The sequence below is a fragment of the Patiria miniata genome, unplaced genomic scaffold (genome assembly GCF_015706575.1).
Source record: "Patiria miniata isolate m_02_andy unplaced genomic scaffold, ASM1570657v1 HiC_scaffold_10, whole genome shotgun sequence".
Classification (NCBI taxonomy): Eukaryota; Metazoa; Echinodermata; class Asteroidea; order Valvatida; family Asterinidae; genus Patiria; species Patiria miniata.
In genome coordinates, this window is record NW_024037048.1 from 12,760,620 (window position 1) to 12,784,786 (window position 24,167).

General features: G+C 41.2%; 2 protein-coding genes across 2 annotated transcripts; both read left to right on the forward strand.

Moving 5' to 3' along the window:
* Positions 1-12,509: 12,509 nt before the first annotated feature.
* LOC119734282 (plexin-A4-like) lies at positions 12,510-15,985 on the forward strand. Its single transcript, XM_038207691.1, has 5 exons — positions 12,510-13,667; positions 14,159-14,365; positions 14,738-14,863; positions 15,208-15,323; positions 15,793-15,985. Exons 1-5 carry the CDS (start codon positions 12,510-12,512, stop codon positions 15,983-15,985), a joined length of 1,800 nt encoding a protein of 599 aa, XP_038063619.1.
* Positions 15,986-16,343: 358 nt separating this feature from the next.
* LOC119738442 lies at positions 16,344-18,389 on the forward strand. The gene is made up of 3 exons (XM_038213339.1): positions 16,344-16,574; positions 16,881-16,955; positions 17,061-18,389. Exons 1-3 carry the CDS (start codon positions 16,366-16,368, stop codon positions 17,119-17,121), a joined length of 345 nt encoding a protein of 114 aa, XP_038069267.1. The 5' UTR covers positions 16,344-16,365; the 3' UTR covers positions 17,122-18,389.
* Positions 18,390-24,167: the final 5,778 nt, after the last annotated feature.

Consider the following 24,167-nt stretch of genomic DNA (forward strand, 5'->3'; position numbering starts at 1 on the left):
AAAGCATGACATGTATTTTGAAATTTTAGCAACGCGCACCGGCATTTTGAAACGTTAACGTTTGTTGTATGGCTATGGTGGAGAAGAAAAAAAAGATTAATAGCAGTCGAAAAAACAGAGGAAAGTATCTTTAGAAATTGTTTTCATATTCAATTTTAATACGAATATGCATGAAAACTCTGCAACTGCGCGAAGAGCGTCCATGAAGGAACGGAGAATTTTGTGCACACTCTATGGCGCGTCTGCACGCGCTGCCGATCTAGTCTTTTTATTCTATGTCTATATGCTTCGACCAATCCGCTCCGTTCACAAGTACCCCGTCACTGCAAGAAAGTACAGTTGGGGGTGACCGACCGACGCCATCTTGCCAGACTGAAATTCATTTGCCGCGAAGCACGGCCACTGCGTGGTACATAGAGCAAATCCCCAGGTGTTCGTGCGTCTTCGTAAAAGGGCGCCCTCTTTGCGACGCACGGAGCCCATAGGAATACAAAGCGTGCAAATCCCCAGGTGTTCGTGCGAAAAGGGCGTCTTTGCGACGCACGGAGCCCATAGGAATACAAAATGCGTGCAGGTCGTTTTTTAAGAACACGTGCAGCATGCGCGTGAGCGTGACACCACGTAAAAGCAGATGCACAAGTAAAAGCAGATGCACAAGCACAGAACACGTGTTCACCGCACTCTTCTCCACCCCCCCCCCCCTCCCAGACCTCCTAAAATTGTTTGCCCATGTTTCATCCGCTAAAAAACGCGCGCTTCTATGTAATGCATTCCCAAACCTTCACACTTGATTGAATACCTGACCCCAGGTTAATCGGATCTTTTTCTACTCCTTCCATCCTCTGAATATAATATGGTATATTCGTGTGTTTTTAGCTAGCACGGCTTTGAAAAAACACGGGTACCAGGAAACAAACAGGATGTGTTTACCGGAATATGGTAACAAAAATCAACAGGGCACGGATGTCACTAGTCAACCTCGTTCCCAGTGCTTACTTATTTCCAACCGCGTTTCCAATAGTAAACCCTGGATAGGAAACTTTCTTCTGTATCCTGATTGGATACCGCAATTGGCTAGTAATGGATTTTATCGTGTACTTGGTGCTATTATTCACAACGTGCAGTACGCGTTTTCGCGATCATTCGTCCACGCCTTCTCGAAAATACTAATTTCCTTTCCAATTTGCTTATATTAATATGAAATATATGATACTGCATGTTGTCTCGATAAGATTGTAACAGTTGATTTCAAAAATCGTGTTTTCGTAACTCACGCCGTGCTCGCGCTGCTACGAATTGACTCTGTTTTTACCCCAGACACCGCATACCAAAACAAACGCTAATGTGTAACGTATATCCAGGCACCAGACTGTTCCTCATTTGCATATGTGTTCAAACATCTTGCACATGCAAATGATCCAATACCAGGGTGATCGAGAGAGCAGGTAGTGGTGGGCGCGTACTGCTCGACACCCTGGGGACGAGGTTGGTCACTAGTGGACCAAGGGAACTGATCCCGGATCCGAAAACTTTGACTTTCACTCTCGACAAAGTACGTGCCTCTTTTTTTGACTCTGGCCTTGTGATTTTGGCTGATATCCAGACACGTATTCGACGGATTTCAGGAACTTTCCCTTTAGAATTGCAATAAATTATTCTTAAAACACCAAAACAAAACAAAATCCTTTAGTTTGAGGAAATATATACAAAATTTAGTAAATGAAACATAATAGTATTGATGCTTTCAAATTGTCATGCGTATTTTGACAAAAAGGTAATAATCATTTTTGGGAGAAGGTAACTCCGTCAGCTTTGATGTTTTTCCCTTTTAGGCCAAACAAGTCTCCGCATCGCCGTAGCTATGTAAGATGATGTCTCAAAACCGCCAAACTCACTGGTTTGACTGGAATCCTGCTGCTGCACAATTTTAACGTGTTTTAAGAGGGTGTTACGATCTAGTATAAGCTTTATGTGGCCTCTCTGGGCTCCCATATATTTTGTACTAAATTTTGTCGGGCTCAATTTGCAGACTGTGTTGTAATTTTGTAATTGTGTGTCTAGAAGCTAGACTGAGGGAGCGATGGTCGTGTATCTGGAACCTATAAACGTTTTTTAATTAGCGCAATATGTAAGGGAGCAGACAAATGATCGGCCTGGCAGCACATTGTATGATATCGATGTCGGTGTATATGCATCTGACGTTACCGTTTTCTCTGACTTTTGTCTTGACTATCCAAATTTCCCGAAGACTGTTCGTGTTGGTCGAGATCGTAAATGGTGCAGAATTATCAAGCCTTATGGCCTTACTGAGGTCACCTCAAGCTCCACACTGAAGGATATTTTTGCTAGTTTTAAGGGGATCAAAGTGTCATCTGCAACATCAGCCGACATTTGAAGAAAACAAAAGTAGGGGGAAAAGAACGAGTACGAGTACTTACTTGTATTTCCGAATACGGCCATACGGCAAATGGTTCATTGTGCGTAATTGGCCCAGGCCCAGTCAGACCGATAACAGACCCACTCACGGCTAGCTGTTAAATGTGTTTGTCCAGACGTGCACAGAGGAAAATCAGGAAACTTCGATTTCTCTACAAGCTAATGAACCATTTCAAACTGAAATTATCGATAAAATAGGGCCGTGGTAAGTCAAGCTATACCATTTCCCCCCGAGTACTGCTATTTGAGTACGAGTACTTTGATGATCGAGTACAATTTCGACATGTCAAGTACGAGTACTTTGCTGCCCGAGTACGAGTACCATCATTTCGAGTACGAGTACTTGACGTACAAGTACGAGTAAGAATATTAAAAAAAAGACTCGAGTACGATAACCGAGTACGAGTACTACAACACTGACTACATCACTGATGAGTACATTTGACGCGAAGAGTCGTTGCATCATCTGTTCGTGTCGATTTTTCATGACTTTTTCTGACAAGTGAGGGCGCTGTTGTTATCTACTGGAGGAAATACACAATACGTCCTAATTTGTTTTTACCAAAACACGCAGAAACACTACTTGATCTGAATTCAATACAAATGTAGTTCTCTAGCTATCCCTTGCAATAAGTCTAGGGAGAGTTCCTACTGCGCTGGTGGTGTGCAAATGTAAAAGTGGTGTGCATGTAAAAACAAAAACAGAATATGCTGATTTGGCTATAAAAGTGTACTAAAGATTATCATAATTATCTCTATAGCGCAATTTTACTGATTTCGATAAAGTTGGGGTCGAAAGTAGGGCATTTCAGTAGCCTTGGTCTATCTATACGATTTTCCCGCACGCGGGTCACTTGCTAATAAGCTTGATTATGCTAGTAGTCCTAAGCCTGATCGCCGCGCTCAGCTTAGGAAAGGGTTGTGAATGTTGAGCGCCTTCGATTACTTCCCCCGCGTATACTCGTGCAAGCGTGACAGCGTTCGATATACCTCTCACGAGACTTCTCGCGCTTACTCGAGCCTGGCCCAAGTGACCGACTCGCCGAGCCGGTTATTTGGGTAAGTATCCCATAAGGCCATGCAATAACAATGGCTGCCAACGTGACGTCCGGCGGACGATATTTTTTTATTACACAACTGTCTGGGGTATACCTTGTGCGCTTTCCTATGGGGCATGGATCCTCCAGAGCCTCGGATCAGAAAAGAAAAAGAAACTTACTGCTATACAAGTGGTATCCGACTGAAAAATAATGTTTCTAAGATAAAACTTTGACTTGTTGAAAAAAGAGAGCAAAAGCTGCAGTGACAGAGCACAGAATCGAACTCGGGACCTCTAGTCCGGTTCACAATGTACTTAATCCAAGTTTCGTTGGGTTATTTTGGGGATTAGGCAAACTATACATTCAGTTTGGAAACCTTAGGGTCTACTGAACCCCAAAACCAATGTTTCCATTTTTCCAAGGTCATCTTGGCCGCCATCTTGGAATTTCAAAATGAGGACATTTTTAGCTCTATTTCCCTAATGATTTGGCTTGTCGCATACATTGTAGAGGGAATGAAACTCACTGGAGCCTATTTTAAAGTATTTGACACAAAAGAAAAGTATTTCCTCATGATTGAGGTACAAAAAGAGTCTATCTTTACGAACGTTGCCAACGGTTACCATGGCAACTGATTATAAAAAGAGCTTTTCATAATGATGTAAGGTATTAAACATCAAAATGAGATCATTTTTGCTAGACAAACAATTCGTCGCTTTGCTCACGAAGTGACAAAAACCTCGAAAATCGATAATTATTCGATTTTGAGTTTTACTAACCATTTTATTATAGTTGTCTCAAGGAACAATTTGACCAAGTTTCAAGGCAAAATATTGTTTACTTTCTTAATTATTGTAAACAAACAATTGACAAAAAGCCTGAAATCGGTGATTTTCATTTTCACAAAGTGTAAAAAAGTGTAAAATGTTCTCACGAAGTGACAAAAAGTAACCTCGTGAGCAGGGCTAGAAATTATACAATGGTCTATACGCGGCAGGATGGAAGCATACACGCGCGCGCGAACGATGTTGAAAAAGAACAGACGCGCGCGCGCTCAACTGTCGTGACGCGCAAAAGTAACAAGTTTGTTGCGTCGAAAAAAGTACAAAATAAGTAAAGCCTCCGCGATTCATGATCCCACGAAGTGACAAGAACTGTGTACAAAGTAATTGGCAAAATATGGGAGCCAAAGTTCTGATGTTCTCACGTAGTGCAAAAAAGTTTTATTAATGAATTACTGTTTAATTACGAATTATTTTTAACAAACAACTATAAATTAACAAAGATCAAATCATATCCTATCGGACAATGCAAAAATTTCCGAATTCTGTTACTGCAAAATGGTCGAAAATGTCTTTTGAAAAAATGAATAACTTCAAACGCGATTATCTCAGAATGAACTTTTGTCAAATTTTGAGGTTTTTGTCACTTCGTGAGCAAAGCGACGAATTTATGGTCTATGCCCGCCCAGACATGGCAAGAAGATAACTTGACAAACGATACCCCAATGGTTGTTATGGCATCCAAATAAAAAAAAACCTTGGTTTTCATAAATTTCAGTTATTTTTATAACTTAGTATATAAAAGTATGGGGCTTTTGGCTAATCCGAAAACAAAACGTCTATGCGCAGACATGTCAAGAATTTGCTTTGAACCAAAATGATCAATTTGATCAACTGCAGTGATTATGGAAATCCAATATGGCTGCAATCGACATTAAGAAATGTTTAATTCTCATGTTTCTCTTTTTGTTTGTTTTGGTTACTATTTTGGCAGGACTTACGAGAGGTTATCCAAAGTACACTTAAGAGCAGTTTTAACAGCAATTAAGTTTGGCTCAGTAACTTTAATTATTTTCAACCAAAACACTAATAATGATGATTTGTACCCCAAAAGTAGTTAAACTCCCTCCCCAGTGGTAACCTTGATGTAATGTGGACATTTAGTGTTTTTAACCCGCAAAAACGAGTTGTAAAAAAATCTTAATAACACGCTTTTGTGGTGGCTACGGCATAACCAAAATGAAGTAATTTTCGCAGGGCAACTACCATTACTCCTAATTCAAACCCCTAGTGCGTCCTCAGGACTACCCTGCTAAATCCAATAGAGTCCAACCGGAGTTTCCTGCTCAATCCACTGTGCCTTATTTTCAGTCGTCTGGTGAATCCAACGGAGTCCAACATGGTGTTATAATGCGGTTCAGTTGCCTACTGAATCTAACATGTTGCATGAGGAATGTAAACTAAGGGGTTTACTGAGCTGCACAATCCAACGGGCTCCATCGGGTATGACATAGTTGGATCCTTTTGGATTCAGCAGGGTAGGGTAGGCCCTTCGACAGGAGCAAATTACGATGGAACCAAAATGCACCCCCACTTAGGTCCCGGAAGAAACCCGAAATGTTCCGGTCTTCATAGTGTCTTGATAGGATAAGGTACCTCTTATGACTCTCATGGCCACTCTCATGCAGCATTGATCTTCCCTGAACTGGTCGCCAATTCCATGCACGATGACAGAGAACCAAGATACATGTACTGCAACTAAACAGGTGTCAATCCTCCCTCTCTCAGGTGTTGGAAAACTGTCTTAATGTCAGCCAAGTCTTCGTGAACAATTACACATTGTATAATCCGACTAAAAAAAGGACATTCAATCTGGACACTTGGACAGAACACTATACATTATTAACTTACATTAGTCTTTCAGAAATCGAAGCAGTACTGTACAGCCCCAATTAATGATTACAAATATAATCCTTTGATGACGGCGCCTTCTTCGGAGCCTCATCGTTGATAGTACTGGTGGCTTATTACAAGTTATTAGACACTGTTGCCTGTGGCACAATTCCATCAAATGGTGCAAACTAGGTCTCAAGCAGTCCAACCAAGTCACCCTAGGTTTCCTGCCCATCTTTCAAAGCAAAGTTGCCTTAAACTTCCGGCCGCTCCTTGCAAGAATGTTACAAGACATTCCTTGCCTGGCCACCTGTCCAGCCATTATAGCAAGTCTTCAAAATTCTTTTAGTCTCCCCAGAGGACCTTCTAGCTGCACTAGACCCCCAATCTTGCTTTCCCCTCTTCGTAGATCCCCTGTGATTCGCCGTCACTTTCTACTGTGCACTCTTTTCTGGAGATGGGGGAGATGGGGAACAACGACCTGATGGGGTCCTATGTTATAAGCCATCTGATGTTAGTGCTGCAGATCGAGTATTGTGTTGGTGCATGCGACAGCGAAATGTTGTATTAAGGCCCTAGTTGTAGGCCTCCAGGATGTAGGTAGCAGCATCCCTGTACCATGGTCTCCAAAATGTGTGGTCATATTTTCTTCTGAGGGTGTTGCCCTATGTTGTTTTTTCGCATACAGCCTAACCTCAGTCTATTGCAAATGAGAATCTGAGCAGTCAGTTCTGCATAATTAGCGGACCCTTAACTTCTGCCGACTCTGTTTTCTGCATGAGACTATTGCAACTCCTCCTCATCCCTGCTATGCCGGTACATCCATTCTCAGAAGCATAAACACATCCTCAAGACTGATCTCACCAGGAGCCATACTTACTGTTCTGCTTTATAATTCTGACTATCACAAGTCCTATACATATGTATCTCATTTGGTCAATTACCAATAACAACAGGTCTAACTGAAGGCCAGAAGTGTGAACTTGGTATGATAGAGGCAGTCTACAACGTGACATGTCATGATCTTTCACATGGGCTCTCTCACTCAGGGCAGATTATCAAGAACTCAGGATTGCATGGGGACACAGGACACAGGATTAAGGAGCAAGCACTCTGTAGTGATGACCTGTCCAGGCATAGCTAAGGCAATACTGGTTTGAAATGGTGCCATCTATTGTTCAGACAATCCGTCTCGGGGCAGTTACTTTGCAATAGCACCAGCTTGCACCATGCTTTCGCCATGGAAGGGGCTTCTGTGAGTGTATGGTGACCGCTCGCTATTCCGAAGGTTCAATAGTCTTAAGTTTCGTTGATCCGAAGGTTCGATAGTCCGAAGCTTCGTTAATCCGAATGTTCATTAGTCCATTGTTGGTTAGTCCAAAAACTTGATTGGTCCTAAGTGTTCATTAGTCCGCAATTCGAAAGTTCGATAGTCCGACTGGACGATTAAGTTCGATAGCCCGAATTGACAGCATCGAACTTTATTGTCAATTTGGACAAATGAACCTGGTGTGCTTTCGGATTAATGAACCTTCGGACTAATTAACTTATCCTTTTGACTTTCGAACCTTCTGACTTTATCATCAAAATTAAATGCTTGAATTAACTAACCTTATTTCATTTTCTTACTATAATGAACCCCGGTACGGGAATTTTTCGGACTTTTTAACATTCAGACTATCGAGTGCCGGTGTAGCGTGAATATCCGACTCCATGAAATGTGGACTCATTGGTAATACTGCGCACGCTTGAATACGATACTACGCTATTTTTAGGATCGTTTCGGGAGAGTGACCTGTCACGTGCGAGGGATCAACCAATAATAGGGAAACAGGGGTCCGATTATCATAGGAGTCGGATTTTCATGTGACACCGGTACCACGAGGGTACACCGCGTACTGAAGCACTCATTATTTCAAGTGCGGGAATTCAGGCGCTGGGCCATCGTGGCCTAAGTATTCTGCTCAGTTTTGAATTTAGCTACAATATGTTAAAAAGAACCATTGTATGTGTTAATGTACATGTACATGCCCTCCTATTTGGTGTTGATTATTTTACGAAGTGTTAATTGTGTCCGTGTCCTTTAATATGTTCCTGCGCAGGCTACAAAGAACTAGTAAGGATTACTCATGTTTAACCCAATACAAGAACTGTGGAATCCCTCGCCCCGCCCCCCTGCTCCCAATATTTGTGCCTTTCAAAATGTCGTCCACAGCGTAAATGAAACTAAATATTATGCCGATGTGATATGCAACAAGGGGAAACTTTATTTTACAAAATTCGGACCTATAGTTATTGCGAAATATCAATTGCAAACGCAGGGTATCGTAAAAGTTTTTCATTGAATATGTATAGGATAAAGTGATAATTTTTTAATGTGAATTATAAACCAAGATAATTACAGAATGCTTTGTTCTATTAAACTGAGACTCTACACATGTTCTTAGCAGTGTTATCTTCACAAGAATACCAAATTGAATCAAATCTGTCATGGCACGGCCAAGATCTTAGAGTGGGGGATGGATCCGCCCCCTTTTATTACGTCCCCACAAAATGGCCGACATAATGGCGTCGGAAAAAATAGAAACATTAGTTTTTGGATTCAGTAGGTCATAACGTTTTCAAAAATGTAAAGTTTTGCTAATCCCCATAAAACCCCAACGAAAATACATAGTGAACCTGACTAAAACACGCACATGAATTCAAAATGTCTGCGCCCGGGACGGCTTCAAAGCGTCTCCGCGCGCGCGCAGAATGAGGAGTTAGCGCTCTAGTAATTTAATATAGCTCTATGGTCAATATGCGAAGTCTACTGTGTGACTGGTGTATGGATATCCGCTAACCAGTCTAGATCAGTGCCCCCCCCCCCCCCCCAGTTTTTGATTTTACGGAGGCCAAGTGTCCGGAGAAAAAACCTGTGTACATTTTCATATTTTTTGCTGACGAACCCCCCCCCCCCCCAGCGAAAATTCCTGGATCTGCCCCTGAAGTGGCGCCACTAACGTCAAAATAGTCCGCCCCTGAAGAAAAGCAGGATGCCTTTCCAGCCTGCGCGCGCGCTCGCTCGCTGCTACAGTTAGGGCCTAAAAGTTAGTATAAATCGATGAAAATAATATTTGAAAAGACAACTTGAAGGCATGATTGTCAATTTAAACATTACAACCAGTGAATGGGTGTGAACCCTAACGCATGCACCAGGAAATTAAAGTCGGTTCCCGTCGTGTCAAAGTACCTCCCAAGGAAGTAGTTCAACCAAACCTTTATTAAACTTGACACCGTCTTTGAAGTGCTTCTATAATACAGTCAGTGTTAACTTTATCGAAACCAATGTAGATTAGTATTTGTCCAGCAGTTGAATACACGTATCTATATATATAAGAGAGAGTTTAACTCGGCCTGCCAGACGATGTTTGCTCATGAAAGGATCCGAGACCGCGGGCTCCCGCGGCGCCAAAATCGCTCCACGTCCGTGGAAAAATGCGGAGGGTGTCTTCCGCCGGGTCGGACACTTCGGGTCGTCCTGATTTTCCCGTACGGACCGGCGATCCGTTTCGTCGATTTTTCGTGATTGCGTTTTGCGCAGGAATTTGCCGTCGTGCGCGCTTTCACGTTGACTGCCTGGCCGCCCCCTGTGCTGGCTTTTCTGCGTGTCTAGACTTTGCGAGGTCAGCGACGTCAACGTAGGGGTTGCCCTTACGTGTTCTACTCGGCTGTTCTACAAAAGTGTTCACCAAACGGTAGCATGGGGTGACCTTGGCAAAATATTTTTTTCTCCATGGTGCATGGCCACCAAGTGTCCCTATTCTTTCCTGTGCTTCGCTTGCCGCCCCTGCGCCGAGTGCAACGAATACTCAGGAGGACTACACATATTTAGTATGCCTTGCGCGGTCTGACCAATCGAAAGTCTACACTGCGTAGTACTCCCGGGCTCTGCGTAAAACCGTCGATGGCAACGCGTACTGCAGCCTGCTCCACACTCTGGAAACGAGGTTGGGTCTACGGTGCTCGCTATTTGCAGCGCAAGCATGTGACGTCGCGTGATAAAGTGCTGTTGTTTTTATAATGTGTTTACAGCTCCATGCTTCCACTAGCTCTATGCTTCCACCATGGCTGAGCGTTGTGAGTTCGTTGCCCGCCACGTCACGGTATAATTCAGTGTCGCGTTATAATTTCGGGGGCCTGTTTGGGATCAACGAAGGATCGATGCATTGCTTCAAATATCGCGATCTTGAACGCAGTCACACAAAAAACCGACAAAACGGATCGCCGGTCCGTACGGAAAAATTAGGACGACCCGAAGTGCTCGATTTAGCAGAAGAAATTCTCCGTATTTTTCTATGGACGTGGAGCCATTTTGGCGTCTCGGGAGACCGCGGTCTCGGATCCTCTCAGGAGCGAACATTTCTCGGAGGCCGAGTAAAACTTGCTCTTATATGATGGTTGACCAACTTGACTAAAAGTTGAATCGACTTTTTCCTCGCAGACGGTCTCGCAAATTGTAAGAAGTTAGTTCACGTTTGTTGAAGAGTCCAATATAGTACTGAAACTTAATTATGACCTTCCTCCGTCATTCAGACCGTTTGTAATTTTATGGTAACACTCAACATTTTCATGTTTGATTGCATTATGATGTATTGTCAAAACTGTACAATCAGCCTTCGCCTGTGTACTACGGTAACCTTTTCACTAATTTCCCACAAAGCGACTGCCTCACAAAATGCCAATTGGACAGACCAACGGGAACATTTACAGACAGTTGCCGTGGAACATATAATTATCATGTGCGTAAATCGACGGGGGACAGGGGACCCCCCCCCCCCCCCACACACACACACACATTTTGAAGCGGGGACATTGTTTGGTCCCCCCCCACTTTTTCTTCCCCGAATAAAAATTGTAGCCTACTATAATGATTCTATTGCTCAGAATACCGTGTAGCTGATTCAATTACCCCAAGCTCGAAAATGATGTTTAAAAGATGATCTTTTGCTCTAATTGGTTTTAGTGGTCAGAAATTGCCTCAGATCACACCACAAAAAATTGCTTTTCTATAACTGCATGTCTTCTCAACTAACCCCCATTTACATTTAACTCCCCACATTTTCATCTCCGACACTACGCCCTACCCGATCTATGATCGGGTAAATCAGCTTGTTGTTAATATCGCCAGTTCGCTCCCGGAAGCGATATATTTTTTTACACAACTATCTGGGGTACTTTGTGCGCTTCCTATGGGGCATGGTTTAAAATATAACTGAAAGCAAACAGAGCTAGATGGCAATGCGTGTCATGACGAAGCCTTGAAAAACTGAATTTCTATGGTTCCATAAGTTCAATGTTCACTTGGTATGGAAATTAAACGGTGTGAATGAGCAGGAGTACACTCTTCACCGACTCGGGAGGTAACACACTGAGTATACAGTGTTAAAAACGTCGGTGAAGGGAAAAACAAACCTTGATTTATTTCACCCCGACGCAAAAATTCCATCTTATTATAGAGTTCTTGTCAATCTCTAAAACAAGAGAAAACCAGTCAGTAATTTGTTTTAAAATATTTGGTTCACATTTCACGTGCTAGCCAGCATTGTAAAAATGTTCATGAAAGTCACGTGACATTTAATTTTTTATTTTTAACATTTTATATTTGATGGATTTTTGATATTTCACAGGCAAACTTTTCTGGGAAAAAAACACAAAAGCCCCATTCGAACAAAATCCAAGTCTTAAAGGTGTTGCCACCCTTGTTAATGGTTATCCACCATTAATATTGTTGCAGCTTGATTTTTTTTGTAAGGCCCATGCAGTAGTAGATCCGGGTTAGTGAACAATCGGAGAACCGAGTATGACATTAACTATCCACTTCCATGTTAACCAGAAATTAATGTGAATTCCCAACCAATATTTCTAAAAGACGAGCAACAGCCAACTGCCTTTGTCATTCTCCTCTCCACAAAAGTGGAAAAAGTTGTGTTTTTTTTCTTGGAAAGATACAAATACAAACAATGAAATTGACAGTCCAGTCCTATTTTTGCATCTTTTTTTGTCTTTTCAATCATAGAAGTATTTTATTTTCACCCTTTTGTATATTTTTCAGGTTATCGAACGAAGAATCGAAGATCCGATCTGGACATTCGTTTCATATTAAACGAGAAATCGACTTTGTGCAAAACCAATAGTTACAGCGTTTGTGAAAAAAAAATCATTTAGGAATAAGGAGAACAATCTTTTATCTGTAAATCTTTTCATTTATTGTATGGATTCCCTTACTGTATGGTAAACTTTGGTATTTTTTTATTAAATTCTTTTTACAGCCTGTGACTATAGACTTTTCTCAAACATCCTACGTGAACTGAAGATCATGGACTCTTGTAGGAGACACTCCACCCTCCCGTGGGCAATTGCTCTGACTTGGAGCATCATCTGCGTAAATGCTTTTACCACATCAGCTGAGCGGCTCGGAGACCTGTCAGACTATGAGTTGGCCAGCTTTGACAATCCTGATATTTTGGATAAAACTCAAAGACGTGCATCAAAGTTCAATCATTTTGCATTGAGTGACCATGGCGATGTGTATGTGGGAGCTGTCAATTGGTTGTACAGGTTGGAAAGTAGTTTGAAAATGATACAGAATGTTTCAACCTGTGATGACAGCAGGCCAGATAGTGTGATGCCCTGTCACCTCACAAATAACTACAACAAGATACTGGTAGTTGACAGTACCCGGCCGAACAGTCTGATAACCTGTGGCGGTGTGTATGATGGTATTTGTCAGTTACGACAGTTACAGGATATTAGTAACGTGATGATGGAGTCGGTTCCTAACGTTGCAGGGTTTGAGGACGCATCTACTGTTAGTATGATTGCTCTAGGGAAAGATGGGCAAGAAATGCTTTATGTGGCTGTTACTTATACTGGTGAAAATGTTAATGATCAAGGGAATTTTCCAACAATAGCAAGAAGAACCCTTGAAATCAATCGCTATGATCAGAGTTCTCTGTTATCAGCGATACAGCGTGACGATTCCATCTTTTTTAATGACCCTGCTAAGCATACGATCTTTTCTATCAAGTATGTTGCAGCATTTGCCCACAGTGGATTCACATACTTTGTTGCATCCCAGAAGGAGGATTTGAATTCTGCCCAATTTGTTACTAAGATGAGCAGAGTATGTCAATGCGGTCCAAACCTAGACGCCTACACAGAAATTACCCTACAGTGCAGTGGATCAGATGGCAGTGTGTACAGCTTGGTGCAAGCAGCTCACTTTGGACCAGCAGGACCTGATCTAGCGGCATCATTGGGTCTCCATGCAGACGAGCAGGTGGTGTATACTGTGTTTGCCAAGAACCAAGGAGCTCCGGGTACCAGTGATGTACCCATTGATCACTCAGCTTTGTGTGTGTACAGGATGACGGATATCTTGGCTGCCTTCAGAGAGGCAGTGCGGGGATGTATTCAGGATGGAAATACGTACTCTATTAACTATTTGGAGGGTTCTTTTTGCAGTACGTTCGGGGTGAGTACAGAAGCATATTAAGAAAGATGCTGCCATTTCTCTAATAAGATTCAAAGATGAATTTCCTGTGCTGCTTTCGAGTTACACGCGTCCATCTTTCCAGATGGGGACCAGGTCCAGTGTGCGCTTCTTTGCCATAGCTATTCTACTCTGTGTAGGCCCTAAATTTGCCCCAAAAATGCAAAGCAAACCTGTCGTGTAAAGCCAAGCCCTCTGTCCCGCTTCTCCACTTCATTTCAAGGCTGAACGGTTCAAACTGTTTCTTTCTGCAATAATGGTGCAAACTATAGGTTAAACCATAGAGGATGGTTGAAAAAAGGCAACAGTCCCCTGGCTGATGCATCAATAAACACGCTATTAAAAGCACTCATTTCATCAACGAATCTCCTTAAACTTCCAGGATTCATGTGTCTTGGTAATAATTGCCACTGCCGAACCACGATATTGCTTTAACTGTTTAAACATTTTTCTTGTTTTTACTTTCGCTAAAGATTCCCATTCTGGATCGCTATTTCTGCATACCCCTGACCGATGATGCTATTCAAACGCCATTATTCCAGTACGCCAAGGGCATAGCCCCCGTTCCAACCACGGCAATTATAGAGCTGCCTGGTACTCTCATGTCGTCCATCATAATCACAATAGAATTCAACCATACAATCGCTTTAATCGGGACATCGAGGGGAGATCTACTCAAGGTAAATTATCCCTAATCGATTTAAAAGTATGTGACTGAAGTCGTCGTAGAGCCTAAATTGGATTGTGTAGCAACAGTTTTATTTCAAACCATTTCGTTTACACCCCTTGCACTCGAGACTCTAGTTTTTAGCGCCATGCATTGTTTCCAGAAAGTTAGTAATTTTTTTAAAAGGAGAAATAATAAGCTATATTTTTGGTCTCTTAATAAATTGGCTTGCATGAACGACGCTGCTTAAGCATACATTCAAGGCAAGCAGTGTATGCCGGGTATACCATATGTTAATATCCACAAATCCATGTTAAACTTTTCAACTATGTACATCTAGGTGTAAACAGATGTATTTAGGTCCTATATGTCATATTGACATTAGGTTCATATGGAAAGTAGCACTGCCAGCCGACTTTATGAACGTATTGGCGTTGATACCAGTCCAGTTCTGCAAGATGTCAAGGTTAATGAATCAACACGTGTACTACTTCTCTTGACGGAACAAAAGGTAAGCACCTACCTAACCTGCCACGGAGGAGTGCTGTTAAACTAACTATCTCTGCTCCGGTTAGCTTCACTTGTGGACTTTGCATTTGCAGAAAAGAAGTCATTTATGAAAATTTATGTCATTTATGAAAAGCCATAGAAACCATGAGATACTTTTATTTAGGCCTTTAACAACTAAGAGCATAGAAGTTTGGTCAAATGAACATATTAAACATTACCTTTTTTGCTTTGTAAACTGAAAACCAGATTCAAGATTGGAAGAAAAAACAACTTTTCTGCTGAAATCAAATACTTTTTTCTCTCAACGTTAAGATTGTTAAAAAAGTAACATGTTTTACATTTTAGTTGGTGAAGCTTCGTGAGGAGAATTGTGGCCAATACACTACATGCGGAACGTGTATTGGGACTGATGCAGGGAATGATGGAGACCCATATTGTGGATGGTGCACTCTGAAACGAAGGTAAGTCACACGGGGTGTCTCCAAAGTGTGTGAGTGGGTCGTTGGAGAAGTTGTAAGAACGGTAGTCTATCACCACTCAGACGGGGTGCAACATGTATGAAGTGTCTTAGATCTAATGCATTAATGATGTAGGTAAAACTACACGTTGTGCACCCTGAAATGGAAGTAATTTATTGGGAGAGTTCATACGGCTGGTAAGTTTAGTTGTGGATTATGTCAGTGAAAGAACTTTTTTTTTATTTATATGACTAATATAGAGTTCAAAGAGCTTATTCATTGTATGGTTGTCCGATGTTAAAAAGTAAATGGAATTCGTACGATTCATCAAATTCATTGGTGACTTAGCGATGTTTCTCAATAAAATCTAGAAAGTAGGGCCTTTCCTGTTTTTCCGTTTTGGTGTTTGCTTTGGATGACTGTCGACTACCAAGCTATGCTCACCATGTGATAACATTGAATTCTTCCCCAGATGTACGAGATATTCAGACTGTCCATCAGCTGATGTATCTACTCGATGGTTGGCCTACAATGCTGCAATTAATATTACTGATGTAGCTCCCTATGATAACCTGCCAATTACAGTCACTGAGCAACAGGTGAGAGACAGATGTATTGAAATTACATCTAACTTGCAGATTTGTTATGGAATGATCCAGAAGTAGGGGGGGATGGGGGGTACGAGACCAAACCCAATAATCTCGCCCCCTCTCTCTCTCCCTTTGGCCACGCCCCCCACCCGTCCCCTCCCAATGATCTCTGCCCCCTGGCCCGTCTCTACCCCCTCTTGCCCCCTCTCAATGATCTCCCTCCCCCTCCCAATCCAAATATATCTCTCCTCCCAATATCTCAGTCTCAGCCCCAGCCCAAAACCGGGGGCCCAATTTAAGATGTATTTTTTTTATTTTTGATCTTGTGTTAAAAAATAAAATACGACTTCTACTTTAACCTTGACTTGCACTTCCTTGCTCCATGGGGTGACGCTGAACTTTTGCACCTATTTAAATTCAATGAGTCGTGAATTGCTTTTGTTAGTTGGGGCCGCATGCATATGACTCATATCCCATACGTCAGAAGCAAACAATGGTTTAGGAATGCATGGGTGTGCATACGTCAGAGCAAACAATGTTCCTATATAAGTGAGATACCCCTTACAGCACTGCCAGAAGCATACAAGACAGAGTTTAGTGACGACAATCAACATTACACTGGCTTTATTTTCAAATATGGAGCCAACTCTATCTTTGCTAAAAGGTAAGTTTAGATCGCTGTGTATTATTTTAACATTTAGTGTGTGTACGTGAATTATGATTCAAGAATCAAACTGGCGCCGACGTGAAAACATAAGTTTAGATTATATTTGGAAGTCGTATGAAGATAGATAGTTTATGTTTAGATAGACTTGTTTGCATTGAATGGTTTTAAAAGCAGTTTGTTTATGAATAAGGTGTACGATAAATATCATTATTTATGCAAATTGTTCGATTGGGTTTACTACCCGTGGGAGATCTCTGGTCATTTTTTAAAACTTAATTCTTGATTTGGTTTACCCCCTTTTAGAATCTATGTTGGGAATCGACAGAACGTGCTCAAGCTTTTGAAGCAGACCCAAGAAATTAAGTTAACTGTTGAAAGGTAAACTGATTTTTGACTATATTTTTAGCTTAAAGTAAGAGAGTGATAAACTCTACAGTAGGTTTTTACTCTTAAACTTATTATTTTTTTAAATATATTTTGCAGAACTGAAAAAGAAGAACTCGGACAAGAGGAATTATGGCAGAGAGGACTACAGAACATCTAACAACCAACACCCTCTACACACCACCTTCAAGCACACCGGTAAGCGACGATACAGACCCCCAGATGGACGTAGAACTACAATACACCCACGAAAAAAAGCAATACACCCATGAAGAAACGCAATATACCCACCAATGGAGCAAGCACAAGATAGAAAAATAAGAGCACATAAAAAGTATCACCAAGAAATGGTAACATTTCTTGGTGAGTTAGATGAACAAGGCCCCAGCGTATATTTATCAATACCCAAAAAACCAAAAGGAAATATTCGATCTCTATTAGATAAACAAACAACGTCTAAGCTTACTGGAAATGATCTGCATCTATATTTAATTGGTAACTTAAAAGAAGACTGTTCTCAGGAAAGCCACTATCCTTTAGGTGAATTATCTGAAGTAAAAAACCTAGAGACAGCCCGTTATTATCTTGTAGCTGCCTATGATAGAGTTGCGCGACATGAGGCCCTCACAATCCGTTTTTATCTAGACTATGGAAGAGCGCTTCATATTGCTCATGCAATTCATGCTTATGAGCAACCATTACAATCCTGGGATGACTGGGTAAAAGACAACGTAGGTATCCAGCGGTCTTACGCGAATAAGCTACGCGTGATTTCACATTTATTATGTGACTATCCCTTGTTTAGGCTATTAGGACTACCATTTTACAAACTTTACAGCATAAGAAAAGAAATTAAACTTATGTTGCAAGTCTCACATATCGCCAATATTTGGAAACAAAGTACATATAGGACTACCTGATTATACATTGCTTTGTCATGACGTTAGTCGATATGGTTTTGTTTATAACCCATCGGGTACAAAATGTGTACAAAGGCACTGGTTGTCACGATAAGGCTGATCGTTATATGAATCATCAAAGTAGTTTACATGACAAGTATTCTTTTGTATTTGGTCCTAGTATGACCATTTAACAATGGAGTGTGGTTTTTGGTAAAAGGCTGATCGTTATATGAATCATCAAAGTAGTTTACATGACAAGTATTCTTTTGTATTTGGTCCTAGTATGACCATTTAACAATGGAGTGTGGTTTTTGGTAAAAGGCTGATCGTTATATGAATCATCAAAAGTATTCTTTTGTATTCGGTCCTAGTATGACCATTTAACAATCAGAGTCTATGATCTATTAAGTGTGGTGCCTAGCAACGTGAATGCTTTTTAAAAAGACTTTGATATTGTTGTTTTAAAGTTTATCATTGTTTGTAAATCTTAGTAAAATTTTGTATAAATAAATGGTTGTAAATATAATTTGTTTCTTTAAGGTTTTTTTTGTTTGTGTCTGAGTATTGTTTATCCTATAGAGGGCGCCATTTATGGGTGTGAGGGATAGCAATTATAAACAGAGGGCGGTTTTTAATTTTTATGATAAGGGGTGCTATTTATAGTCGCTAAGAGATCTGATTTTAATTTTATAAAGATAGGTGCTGTTCAATAAAAAAAACAGAGGGCGATATTTTATTTATTTAAAAATGCAATCATTTTTATTTAATTTTATTAAATAGATGTACTTTGAGACGCCACAACTTGGGGATAAGTGCGATCACCATATAATCATCGAGAATGGTTATTTAGTTTGTGAAACGTGCGGTGAAATAGTCTCGCGTTACTTTGATTTTTCGGCAGAAAATGCGCAAGAAGATCGTATCAATTGGTCAATTTAAAAAGAAACAAAAGAAAAACTGATGAGAAACTTATTTTGTCGGTGTGTCCAGAGCAAGACTCAGAAGATGTCCAAGAAACAATCAATAAATATAACGAGCTCGTTAATTACAAAACATTGAGGGGAAATGGTTGCGTCAAACGCTCGTTAATAGCCGCGAGTTTTCATCACGTCGTTGGATTAGACAAAGAACGAGTTAGAGATTTATTTAAAGTGACTCAAAATCAATTTAATAAGGCACTAAAAAAATACGATGACCACTACAATAAAGGCGGGGCCGAGGGCGTAGCCCTAAGAGGTGAAATAGAGGTATAACTCGACGGATCGCTTTCATAATGTTTAGAAACCGAGAATTTGAACTTGTAAGTTTTTCGATAAGAGATTTTTCTTCTTTTGCCAGCCGTTCGTCTACCCGTTTTTTAACTTCTTTTTCAAAGTCTGTATCGTTTTTAATTTTTTGAATCTTTGTGCTGGTTTCTGTTCTAATTTTCTGCTTAAGCTCGTTAAATTTTGCGAGCTCTCTCGTAATCAATAAGAACTCTTCGTGCGATATATCTCCGTCGTTGATGGCTTGAGACACGTATTCTTCAATCGTGTTAAGTTTGGTGTCTGCTAATATCTTAATCTGGTCGTGCTTTTTTAGCTTGGCGGATAATCGCTTAGACGCGATTTTAAGCAGAACATCTACACCAAAAGCGCCTATAAACGTTCCTTCTAGCACCAATCCAACGGGGGCTGATATAATACCCAATAGAGCGGGAATACCGACAGCCCCCGCTATAGCCCCCAATCCTTCTAATCCTATCTCTACGTAATTAATAGTGTCGATCACTCTCTTTATTTTTGTATAAGTGTGCTCTCGGTGGTCTCTCTCTTTCAAGATTAAAGATCGAATCTCTTCAATCTTTTTAAGTCTGTACACTTTTATTTCTTCGTTACTATTTAATCGGAGTACATCTCCAGAAATATCGGGGTATAACGCCTTACCATCTACACTCATGTTTTTAACATAAAAAGATTTTAAAATTAAAAGATCTCCAACTCTATCATGATACTCACACCCTTGTTGTTGATGATCTGTCCTTTTTCACCTATGATTGAAAATGTCAGTTTGTCGATTATACCGTTTTTAAGTTTTTTGAAATCCTCGACTCTATCAGGCTCGGGTTCGCGCGTACCCACGGATATGATTTTTAAGATGTCAGACGGTCGGCCATCAAAAAAGTTTTCACTCGTACTTAATTGCGGGCAGCGAATAAACAAAAATTTAAACGGATTAACGTCGTAAGACCCCGCATACACCACTTTGGGTATCAGTCTTCCTTTGGGTAAATTGAGTAATCGAGATACTTCTCTGTTTAAGCGCAATTTGAGATTTACGTCGGTTACCACCAACGTCACCTTTTTAGATTCTCTAAATATTCGAAAACTTACACCGGGTATATAATTTAAAATGAAATCGAACCGATCGACGTCGTACCGACCCGGTGGTATGGTGACCGAACCGGTGACTCCGGCTGGTAACGGCGCTAAAAGACTCGGAGAAATGAAATCTAAATTATCACCAGACACGACAAGACTCCCCCGTATTGTCACACCCGCCTGTCTAATTACTCTCGCTCTAGGTTCGCTTATTGTACCTTCGATATATTCTAGCGCTATCTTTCTACCTTCTACGATGAAGCCTACTTTTTCAGATAAAGTTGTTATTATAAATATAATCGTTTGCGTTGTACGTCAGTTAGTGTTTTGTCTTGTCTTTTATTGTTTAAAGTTTCTTGTAATCTTCTTATATGCCCCATTTCCGTTCTGACCGCTATTACAGCTAGTCTATCTTCTTCGTACGCTTCTATAAGATCGTTTATAACTCTATTGAAAGTATTTTCGTCGTTAAATAAATAGTCGTAGTTTATCCCAGGTAGCAACGAGTAAATAAAATCTCTATCTGTTCTTACTGCTATATCTGAGTCAACCTGTTCGTATCTTCTACCATCATCAGGTCTTTCAGCTGGTCTCCCATCTATTTGCGTATACCAATCAATCTCCGTGGCGCTGGAAATATTAAAATATCCGGGGTTAAACATCACCCTTTTTACGCGTACAGATTTTTGGCCGTTTAGATTATTTACAACGTCTTCTAATTTAAACGTCTGCTCATTTTGAAACAAGTGAAACGAATGCATTTATTTTAAAGTCTTTTTATATTAAAACTGAAACTAAAATAATGAGTGATTTTAAGTCGTTAAAAAAGCAGATACTAGCTATAGCCGATCAGGTAACGAAACAAGTAAATCAAAATGTAGCCAAGGCAAACGAGCTAAAGCATCAAGCTGCACCCCAAGCAAAGTTTTTAAACAGTACTTAACCCAGTGAACTGGAGGTCATAGTTAATAATATCAACGGGTTTTTAAGCTCGTTTCCCGACTTAACCTCGGACTATAAATTGCCTCACGTTGAGACGGACGAAGATGTAGATCGTTGGAAATCACACCCCATGTCGTTTTATCAAAATCAGTTAAATTTTGCGATCTACTGCGCTACTACGGGGTGCGGTGTTGGATTCGATCTTTTAAACGCGAGCAACCGTTACGTTTGGGCCATCTTTAACTTTCATTTATATTTTACGGTTAGAAAGATCCTGTACGACTTTGCCGCTCCTTTACCGGGAGATGACGCATTTAACGCTCTAGACAACAGTTATAATCACAGAGCATTTACCGATACCTGTTTGTTGTTTGGCATAGATCAAAACAAGTCTTTTAAACAGACGAGAGACACAAAATCTAACGGTTTGGGTACCTCGTACAGCTTTAATAAGGGCAAGTTTTTGGCGGTTGGCGAATACGATAGAGCATTACCCGACAAACCCAACGTTATTTACGGCGGCTATCACGGTCTAGACAGTCCTAAAAAGAGTGGAAGCAGTTACGTTCCTTGGACGGTTATTTACATCGAACAAAATGAATCGGTACAAAAGGCTTGGTTAGATTTTATACCCGACAAAAGTTCGTTTACCCCCGCGGGAATCATAAAGATCAACGAATCGATCAGATCTTACGTGTACGCTTTACTCGGTGCGCAGGCTCAAACAAAAACGAGCGTATTAACACCGGGCACCGGATTAAACGCTCAGAGACAATTTAACGTCATCGTTGAAGATATCATCAATGCAGTAGGCGACATGGAAACGAGTATCGATCAATTTCAAGACTCTTTGCAGTATGCCAGAACGCCTTTAAATTTTGTCGTGAAACCGGGGTTGTATTTAATTCCATCGGATATGAACTTGAGGGTTGGAACGCACGACGGCTATAACAACAATCTTCAAATCGCTACCCAGAGTATGAACACTGGTTTGGTGCCAGATTTAAACTCACAACCTCAACCGGACGACTCTTTTGATGACACCGATGACGTCGCGCCACCAACACCCCCAGAGCCTATGACGAACGATGTTGTATCACCAACACCAGCACCAACACCAGCACCAACACCAACACCCTCACCTACAGTTTTAACCCAGGAGCCCACGAAACTACAAACTCACCAAGACGAAAAACTATCGTTGACGGTAGGAATATTAGCTATCGTTGGCATGGGTATTATGGCTTACGAGGCAACGCGATAAGTCACACTCTAATCACACACAACACAAAAAAAAAGCCTTACCAACTTTGTGCTGGTAAGGCTTATTTTTTTTTTGTTTAAACTTGATAACTATTACTACCATCGTTTTTGCAGGTACGCAAACACCAAGGCTCCCACACCCAAAAACAAAGCCCACACGTGTTCGGCCAACCACGATACGGACTTACTCAACGCGTTAAATATCCAACTGAGTACGCTGCCTATGATACCCGGCAGAGCACCCAACGCGCTCACTCCGAGTTTTTAAGAGCAGATGCAAAATTAGCGAGTTGTTTTGAAATCCACTCTTTGATACCGCCTTTTGGTGTTGGTGTTGGTGTTGGCGATGGCGCGGTTGGGGCACCCGCACCTCTCACGCTAGCGACGATGCTACTCACTATGGTGCTGATGGCTAAACTCAAAGCGGCTAAAATACTCACTACGGTCACACCTTGTTCTCTAAACAGAGTTCTAATCTTTTCTGCCAGAGTCGTGTCGCCGCCTAATATTTTATTAATCGTTTCTTTGATTCTAGCGATCTGACTTTTGAGCCCTCGTTCGTTGGCTTTTGCGGCTTCTAATCTGGCGGATCTTTCAACGTTCAAGTCGCTCAATTTATCGTTTAACTCTCGTCGTCCCTCTTCGCTGTGAGATTCGTCGCGTTCTTGCCTCGTGGCTGCTATCTCTCGGTCTATTTCTGTGAGACGCGATAAATTAAGTTCTAGGTTACCTCTTAACGTCTGAAGAGTTTTGTCTAAACCCTGGAGTTCTCTGTAATTCAATCCTTCCGTTTGAGCGTCGGTGTCGCGTTGTAAATCTTCTATAATTTCGGTTACCTCATCGGTGCCGCTTGGTAGTTCTGTCATGGGGATACTCTCGGGTTGTACTTGTTCGAGCGGGTTAAGTTTATAATCCTTAAAGCCCAATCCTTTTATAATGAAATCTCTACCTGGAAGATCTAACTTCTTTGCATTATTCTCTATACTCGGTAGACTCAAGAATTTTGTGGGGTTTCTTTTATCCGTTAACCTTACTAAGGCTTTATCAGTTGCTTGGAAAAATAACCCGTCTTTATTACCGACAAAATTTTCGTATCGCGGAGCTAATGGTCCGTCACCTCTGTTAAAATTTTTGTAAAAATCATCGACGCGATCACTTGTGACCATGCTTCTTCCTCGATATAAAACCTCATCTATGTCGGTAGTTGAGATGGGTGTATCAGGAGTATCAAAAGTATCGTCCCAATCCAGATCGGTCTCTGCTACATCATCATCATTGTTATCATCTGTTCTTTCGTAGTCTGGATCGTCAAATCCTCCCTCGGCCATTTATTTAATACTCCTATTTAAATTAAGCCGTTTTCATTATACTACCCGGTAGTATACCCTGGGTCACCAACCAATTTTGCGTGGCCAGAGCTCCACTTATAATACCCGTCAATTTAGCCACATCTTCTACGCTTAGTTTGTTTAAATCCGGCGCTTTCATTTTGAGTAGTTTAGCTCCTACCATGGCGTATCCCATCGAAAGACCCGATATGACGGCTCCGTGATAAATCGTATTAGCTATTCCGTTGGTGTCAAAGTTACTCATCGTTTTTAATATAACAATTTTTAAATTGCTGGTTTATTCCATGTCTAGCGTTTTGGGGACGCTGGGTGTAGTGGGTTACGTGACTACCGGCACTGGCTGTACTACCGGCGCAGTTGCCTTACTTTTTAGTACCAGCAACCCCACTC

Coding starts and splice junctions, on each gene's coding strand:
- LOC119734282 (XM_038207691.1), top strand. CDS start 12,510: ATGGACTCTTGTAGGAGACACTCCACCCTCCCGTGGGCAATTGCTCTG. Junction 14,366..14,737: donor CGAGGGGAGATCTACTCAAG/GTAAATTATCCC, acceptor TATTGACATTAG/GTTCATATGGAAAGTAGCAC. Junction 14,864..15,207: donor TTCTCTTGACGGAACAAAAG/GTAAGCACCTAC, acceptor TTTACATTTTAG/TTGGTGAAGCTTCGTGAGGA.
- LOC119738442 (XM_038213339.1), top strand. CDS start 16,366: ATGCATATGACTCATATCCCATACGTCAGAAGCAAACAATGGTTTAGG. Junction 16,575..16,880: donor AACTCTATCTTTGCTAAAAG/GTAAGTTTAGAT, acceptor ACCCCCTTTTAG/AATCTATGTTGGGAATCGAC. Junction 16,956..17,060: donor ATTAAGTTAACTGTTGAAAG/GTAAACTGATTT, acceptor TATATTTTGCAG/AACTGAAAAAGAAGAACTCG.